The 8352-nt window shown below is 43.9% G+C and overlaps 1 protein-coding gene across 1 annotated transcript in view; it reads right to left on the bottom strand.

Moving 5' to 3' along the window:
- Positions 1-8352, bottom strand: part of LOC111671405 (vasoactive intestinal polypeptide receptor 2-like) — a 24460-nt gene that overhangs the window by 8199 nt on the left and 7909 nt on the right. The window contains exons 3-4 of the mRNA XM_023428491.2: positions 8146-8253; positions 5906-6003 (exon numbers count right to left, since the gene is read on the bottom strand). Of these exons, the coding sequence (XP_023284259.1) occupies positions 5906-6003; positions 8146-8253 (206 nt within the window). The remainder of the gene's footprint in view (positions 1-5905; positions 6004-8145; positions 8254-8352) is intronic.

Below are 8352 nucleotides of genomic sequence, written 5' to 3'. Positions count from 1 at the left end.
ACTGTACACATATGGACAAATATCTGAGCTTGCACAGACTGTCGCAGCCTGGCATCAGCGTCTCATTCCTGAGTTTGATTCTCAGGCCTTCTGGCTGGGAGCTGATGACCTGCTGGCTCTGGTCCGCTGCAGCCACGCCGCCTTCTGTATCCAAACACATCTCCATCCATAAACGCTGGCTCGCTCGCCCTCTCCGTCTTCCTCCCTGACACCGGGGGAATTAGAGCGATGTTGAACTTCATTGCCGAGCGGCTTCCCGGCCGCCGAGAGAAAAGTCTAAATCTGGCGGAGCGGCTCTATCTTCTGCTCCCGAGCGCTCGCCGGCGGTTTTAAATCAAGATCGAGTCACGACGGAGACTCTGGAAATATGAATCTGCAGACTATGACCATATTTGTTTTGATATTATAATCAGGGCTCAACTGTACATCATCTGTACTTTAGATGTGGAGCTGCTTTTCCCGGTTCAAGCCTCTGCTGAAAGGAAACGTGTCAGTGAAACCTGGAGTTCAACAGGCTGCAAAATAATGTTTTACAGTCTCAATAATAAAGCTTCAATGACGCTTAAACACTGAAGCATCTGAAACACGCAGAGAGAAAAAACTGTCTCTGAGCTGAAGAGATTTGTCCATTAACCAGTTAATCCATCGCCAGAGAAATCAATACCTACTTTTGATCATTTATCGATCAGTTTACAGTCGTTTTCCAAATAAAAATGTCACATAATTTGCAGGTTGCAGGTTCTCACATGAAGAACATCAGTTTGTTATTTTATAAGCAGATCAACAGTTTGTCGAGCAGGAATGAAGCTCTGACTTTATAATCAAAGTATTGATTAGATTTTGTTGCTGTATTGTGAGTTTTTTATGTGTGAGCTCGGTTTCACACACTGGAAAAAAATGTTTGTTTATTTTTATTGTTTACTAATATTTATGGGAATTTTCAGGATTTGCTTTACTTTCATTTAATGTGAAATATTTCTCTCTTTTATGTCACATTGTAAATTGTTTGTGGTCAGAGCTTAGCGCCATCTAGGGGTCGTGTACCTGGCCTCAGGTGTTCAGCTGAATATCACCTGCGAATGTTTTGTGATTGAAACTGATTATTGGTTATTAAACCCTGATGAAAACCCAGAGCTGATGCATGTTGGAATAAATCAATATTCCTGTTTCACCTGCAGACGGAGCGCCTCACTTTGGTTTGTTCCACGGTTCTGCAGATTAATCAATAATGAACATAATTGTTAGTTGAAGTTCTATGTGACGCCAGTTCTGCCGGATTTGGGCCGACGTTGGGCCGAGTTTTTCTCCGTATTTTAAGCAACAAACGGTCGTGTGACGTTCCTGAAGTCTGCAGGGTTCTGTGTCGACGATGAGGACAATCAGCTGTACGTTCACGTGTGTGTGTGTGTGTGTGACGTTAATGTGTGTGTGTGTGTGTGTGACGTTAATGTGTGTGTGTGTGTGTGACGTTAATGTGTGTGTGTGTGTGTCAGCGGTGACGTCTGCTCTCAGCTGAATGTTTTCCAGACGGAAAACCTTTGTCTCTTCAGCAGGAAACAAATAGAGGCTTCAGAGAGAGTCCCACACCTGAGGCTCTGGAGAGGATCACCGGCCAGCTGTGTGTGTGTGTGTGTGTGTGTGTGCCGCTCAGGTGTGTGCACAGTACGTTACTTATGAGTGTTGCTCCCTGTTCTCGCTCGCTCGCTTCAGCTGCTGCAGTTTGAGTTTCTCTGTTTAACTGGTTTCGTGTGTTTGTGTCTTCGCTTCAGACTCTGGAAGCAACAACGTTCACAATTAGTCGACTAAATAAACGAAGCAGATCCCTCGACTCCTTCCACTCAACACAATATTAACTGCCTGGTTTATATTCACAGGAGTCGAATGTTCCCGTCTTCCAAAAAAATTGACTCTGGTGAATTTAAAAAAACACGAACACGTGTGAGATTTCATTCTGTTCTCGTTCTTAGAAACACGAGAACTGCTGCAATGTTTTCAACATTAAAGCGCCTCAGCATCAACATCCAGCATCCGTCTGTATCTGAAAGAACTCCTCTTCCTCTTCTTCTTCCTCTTCTTTTTCTTCTTCTTCTTCTTCTTCTGCAGCGTTTAAACGGCAGCCGTCAGTAAAAGCAGCTCCACCAGCTGTTTATCTAATGCACCAAAACGTCCTTTAATCTTTTCTCTTATTTTGATTATTTCCTGAAAATTTGGTTCAAAGTTTTGTTTTCATTTTCTTTGAATCGCTAAAATTGTGCAACACACAACGTGCACATCACGTCTGGTGGATGATCAGGTGGAGATTTTAAATAATAAAACATTTAATATTCTGGTTGTTTGCTAATTTCACTCAGTGACATTTTGAAAATATAATTTGAAATAATCAATTTAATCGTCACGATAAAAACCCTTTCTGTTGTGTTTTGATGATTTTACCCTAAATTATTTATTCTTACACTTTATTCATTTATTTATTGATCTTCATACTTGGTATTCTATAAATAAATTGACTTTATTACACAGTGATCTACTGATTACCCATAAAACATGTGTAAATTACTTCAGTGGCATCAGTTTTATAGTTTGAGGCCGGATATGAGCGCTGAAGACATGATGATTATTGATACACGACGTCACGTGATTAATTCATCTATTATTTGGCCATTACATGGAAAACAGCTGCTGTGGCGCGTTGAGGGAAACTTTATACTTTCATCCTGGTGTCTTCATATCTAAGGTTTGTAAACTGCAGCAGGCGAGAGGTGCAGAGGAAAGAAACAACAGATCAGCGACGAGAAAAAGATCCTGTAAACAGAGAAATACACGGAGGTGACAGAGATGTCAAAAAGAAAGATGGCTCCTCAAGAGGAACAATAAACAGCTGAGAGTCCGTCTGCGTAAAGAAACTGATGGTTGAAGCCGCTGACGTCTTGTCTGCAGGAGACATTGGTTTAATGTCGTAGTTTGTGACGCTGAGAAGTTTTTATTCCTGCGTTTGAAGCAGTTCATCATTCAGACATCTTCTTCTTTAGAGTCCAGCGGGAATAAAAGAGGTGAAGAGGTTCGGCCACACACGGTATTTCTGCAATTATTTCTTTAGTTTGTTGTGTTTCTATGCTGCGTTCGACAAAAAGGTTAATTGTGGTGATATTTCATGTTTTTTCAATAAACTTGATCCTTCGGATAAATCTGTGTCAAAGCCTGATACCTCCTTATTCCACTGTGGCGTTAATCCGCCGCTGAAAATAGTCCCAAACAAATGCACAATTTTCTTGTTTCTCAAATGTTTCTCTAAAAACGATAAAAACTTTTACTGGGAATCAGTTCACACACTTCTGACTGGATTTCTTTCTTTGTTATTTATCAGTCATACAAATATGATAAAAGGGCTTTTTATGAGACACTCTCACTTCCCTCTGATTTGAAGAACAGGAGGAGTGTGTGGCGTGACACAACAATAACTCCGGATATTCTCTTAAACCTGGTTGTTACTCGCTTATTTAGAGCTCAGCATGAAGCGAAGGGTCCTGGAATGCAGCCGCGGCCACAAGCAATAACTGGGAAGGTTAAAAAATAAGCTCCGTGGCATCGCACAGGTCGCCCGGGGGGGCGGGGGGAGTCGCCCCCACACAGCCACCTGCACGGCTCGCCCGGCCATGTCCTTCTGCTTCATGAGCCTCGACAGAGTTTACAGGGGAAGAAGAAAACATTTCCTCCGGTTCACCTTCATCCTCCGAAGACGCTGATCCGGGAACAGACGGAGGCCGAGGCCGAGACCGAGAACTGAACCCCACGAGACTGCGGGAGGTTTAAGCCGGTGTCTCGCCACAGGAGATACTTCTCCAGCTGAAATCCCTTAATGCAGTTTACATGAATGGTTCTGTAGCAGTTTCGTATTTATAAAAAGGAAGAAAAAACGTCCAAGGCCAAATGAAGAAGTTCCTTCAAGGCGTTACGGAGATACGGCGTTCGCAAAGGAAATAAAAGTGTTTTGAGAGGTCACCGCGACCTTGACCTTTGACCTTTGTTCACCAAAATCGAACGAGTTCACCCTCGAGTCCAGGTGAATGTTTGTGCCAAATGTGAAGAAGTTCCATCGCGGCGTCACTGAGATATCGCGTCCGCGAGAACGAGACGGACGCAGAGACATAAAGATTAAACAGTGGAATAAAATAAACGCAGATAGAAGGAAAATGAAAACAGACAGAAGATGATTAAATAAATAAATAAAAACAGAAACCAGTACGGAAAGTCCAATATGAGAGAATAAATTTAAAAGCAAAGTTAAATAAACAGGTTTTCAGCTGTTCTTCTGGCTCTTGGCAGGTTTTCCCAAAGTTTTGGATCCCAGTTTTAAAAAAAGCTGCGCTGCCTGTTTTCCTCTGTGTGTTTAAAATCCTGGCAGCGGCAGATCCGAGAGCTCGTCGAAACCCACACAGAACCTGCAGCTCGGGCCGGTTCCAGACCGCCGGGCTTTAAAAACCAGTTAAAGGACCTTTAAACCGACTGGAAAGACGAGGCAAGAACCGAGGCGATGTGCCACTGCAAGAGTCTCCTCACTCATCACACACACACACACACACACACACACACACACACAGTGAGGAGCTGATGAGCGAACAGGTTTCATGGTGGCCTGACCCCCGACCTTCGTCCCGGTTCATCTGTCGCCTACGAACAGACAAACACAGGCCGAGACGCCGAGACCCGCTGAGCTGATGTGAAACCTGTCGGGTCAAAGCAGTTCTGACCCGGTGAACCGGATCTCCGTCCGACGGGTTTCAAACAACAACCTGAAGCGTTTGTTCTTCTGCACGTCTCTTCAGCTACCTCTGACGGGTTTCTCACAGATTCAGTCACATTTCTTATTTCCGGGCCTGTTGAAGTGAGATTTTCACACTATAAAAACTCACGTGTCAGGATCGTGTTTGTGTCGGTGTGGACAGGAGGAACGGATCTAATGTTTCATGTCTGTGTGAAGCGTCGGTTGTCGGCGCTGAGATCTGCTTTAGTTTCAGTTCATCAGAAGTCTGATGTTCGGGGGAAAAAGGTTTTGAGTCAGAATGAAGCGCGGGACAAAAGGAGCGAAACAGGTTTCACAAACACAGACTGAAACTCTTCCGCCGGCTGATCAGCCAGGAGATCGGCCGGTTTGAAAGACTGTGTCTGTGGTTGTCTGCTGCAGAACAAACACATGCGACAGAGATGCGAATCTTTATCGCGTCGTCGCCGCAGACGCGCGACACGAAGGAAACGTGGTTTTAAAACCCTGAGCTCAGCAGATAAATGTTTAACTACCAGAGATAAAACGAACCGCACTGATAAGTGAACTTACAGTGAACTGTGGAAACTATTTCATCTCGCTTCTTTTTCTTTGTAACACTTTATTTCACAGGTCTCATTGTTTTCTAATGATTTCCTGCTGTTAAATGTGTTTCCATGGAAACATTCACAGAGACGGTGAAGTAGTTTAGTTCTGTTAAATCAGAACATTTTAAATAAATAAATAAAATAACTTGGGAGTTTAATCTTCTTTTGCATCCAGCAGCTGAACATCTATAAAGCTTCTTTATTACATGACAGTGAAATAAAGTTTATAAATAAAGTTAAAACCACTGGAATAAAATCTTACTGGTGATTCACGCTGCAGGAATTTAAACTGGTGCATTTCACCACATGTGGTCAAACTTCTCTGAGTTCGAACCGATCGAGCTTCATTCTGAAAAACAGCTGCACAGAGGATGTGACGCTGAACACGAAGAGCTCAGACTACAGATCAGATGAAGGGATCTTCATCACGTACACACACACACACACACACACACACACACACACACACACACACAGTGCAGGCCTGCAGCAGCCTCACAGTGAGTGGTGGGAGGGGTTTCTCTGCAGGTGAACTCACCTCGTTGGGTTCACCTGTGTCGTTGGACCAGCAGGCGACGGTGATGACGGGGTAGACGTCCGACCAGCCGCTCTCCGTGCAGTTCCTGCTCAGGTTCCCTGAGACACACGGGCAGGAGGTTTGTAATCGATTCTCTTGATTAATTCATGGTTGAAGTTAATTTGTCCAGACTGAAGCCGGAAGTTTCTGCATTTTCTTTATTATCTGACGTTTTATAAACCAATAACCAATAAATCAATTAACTGGTTGAGAGGAAACAGATCAGCTCATAATGAAATTAATAAAATCAGACAGTGGAGCTAAAAGGTAATGTTGCTCCTGCTAATCACTGGCTGTTACATCTACATTAAACTAAATCCGATTATGATATTGATCCAGTTAATTAACCTAATTAAAAAGGGGCGAACGCTGTTTGTTTCTGGTTCATTAACGACAGATCAGAAACACCAGGTCGTGACCTTCCTGTTCTACAATTAAGAAATCCACATTATCTGTATTTTATTGCCTAATTACAGTGTTTTTAATTACATTAGTTGACCAACACATTAAATATATAACAGGACTCAGTAATTGTCCCCCAGAGGTTTTCTCCGTGTGAAGACGTTAGTCTCAGGAAATGATATTTATAGAAAGTAAATTTTAACAGTTGACTGAGTAAGTAGAAGATAAACAGTTATGTAATGTAGTGTAATGTAGTCTCGATGTAAATACACTGAAAACGTTTCTCCACAGTTTATTGTTTGTTGACGAGGCTGCCGCCGCTTTTCACATTAACTGATCTCAGCAAATGCCTTTATTTTGATAGAGACAGACAGGAAACGCAGGGAGGGAGAAGGAGAATGAACCAGGGACTCGTGACAAGTTGCTCTGACTTTAAAAAGTTCAGGAAACAGATGAAAAGATGGAAAAAACTAAGTAAACATAAATAATATAGTTGTGTTAACTTCATTTTATGAAGTTGTTCCAACAAGTCAACAGAACTTTTTCACTTTAATGAGTCTCAGATTCAGATCTGAGCTTTGTTTGTTGGAAAAGTTTAAATCTTTACTTTAAATGCGGATAATGCGGCTTGTGATTGATCTTCACGCCAGAGAAAAAGCAGATGTTTGTTTGTCTGTTTTGTTTTCAGTGTGTGAACAGCTGACTGAGTGTTGGATATTTAATAATCACAGTCTCAGTCTGATGTTGTGCCGATTACGCGCCTCATCCATTAACCGGCCGACCGAACGCTCTCCATCTCTGCGGGCGCAGCGGGTGGATAAACCAGCTGCTGACAGATGCTGCTGGGGGGGAGGGGGGTGGGGGGGATAGGCGAGAAAGTCGGCCGGCCCAGATGTTGTCAGCTGCCCTGTGAATAATTAGACTCATTAACAGACAGAGGCCGATGGAGAGACGGAGACGGTGGTGACGGAGGAGAGATCAAACACAGAGGCGGAGGGAAGGTGAAGAGAGGTTCAGGAGGACGAAGACCGAGAGGAGAACAGGTTTCGTCGACGTGTTTCTGCCGATGAGATCAAATTCATCTCCGTTATTTCTCAATTTCAATGAATCTTTTCTGAATTTAAAAGATTTTATTAAAACTGTTTGTTTAAAAGTAGAAAGGAAATCTGAGCGAGAGTGAATGATGCACATAGAGAGAGACGCGGAGGGTGAGGAAGGTTATGGAGGCCGGGTCAGAGCAAGGGCTGATGGGAGAGGAAAGGGAAGGAAGGCGGCGGCGTGCACGGATGACAGGAGGACGAGCGAGGATCAAAGGCAGAGGGGACGAGAGGTGATCGGCGTGATGGATGAGGCGCGACGAGTCGGATGAAAGACGAGAGTCTGCCAGATTCACCGTGAAAGGAAGCGGCAGGAAGGAGGAAGCGGCTGCACGAGGTCGACGGGTTCGGACACGGCGCCCGGCGGTCGGCGCAGACTCAGACGAGTCGGTCCGGGACGAAGGTGCCGCAGGAAATGATCATTATGATTATTATCACGACTCCTCGGTGTGAACTGAAACACAAACACGAACAGTAACTGGACACTGTCAACACAAACCAACCGTCTGCGTTTCACTCGTTCGTTAGTTTTTCTTTCTAATTATTTTATTCTAAAAGTTTTTATTTAATTTAATTATTATTTAATTTAATTTAATCAATTTGATTTGAAAATCGTTCCATGATCTCCTCCGTCAGCTGTACGTGACCTGTGTGTGTGTGTGTGTGTGTGTGTGTGTGTGTGTGTGTGTGTTTGAAGCTCACCATTTTTTCCAAAAAGTTGCAGAAGGGGGGAGGGGCAGGGGAGGGTCATCACCTCACCGACCGCCGCATTGTGCCAACAGGACGCGAAGCCCCACTCACCACGACATCCTGAACACACACACACACACACACACACACACACACACATACATGTTTTTGCTACACCGCGGGGACTCAAAAATAGGCCTGACTAGGATGTGAAAGGTG

Source organism: Seriola lalandi, unplaced genomic scaffold, assembly GCF_002814215.2.
Source record: "Seriola lalandi dorsalis isolate HSWRI2012SDOR001 ecotype SW California unplaced genomic scaffold, Sedor1 jcf7180002054876, whole genome shotgun sequence".
NCBI classification, from domain to species: Eukaryota; Metazoa; Chordata; class Actinopteri; order Carangiformes; family Carangidae; genus Seriola; species Seriola lalandi.
This window is presented reverse-complemented; position numbering and strand designations above follow the sequence as displayed.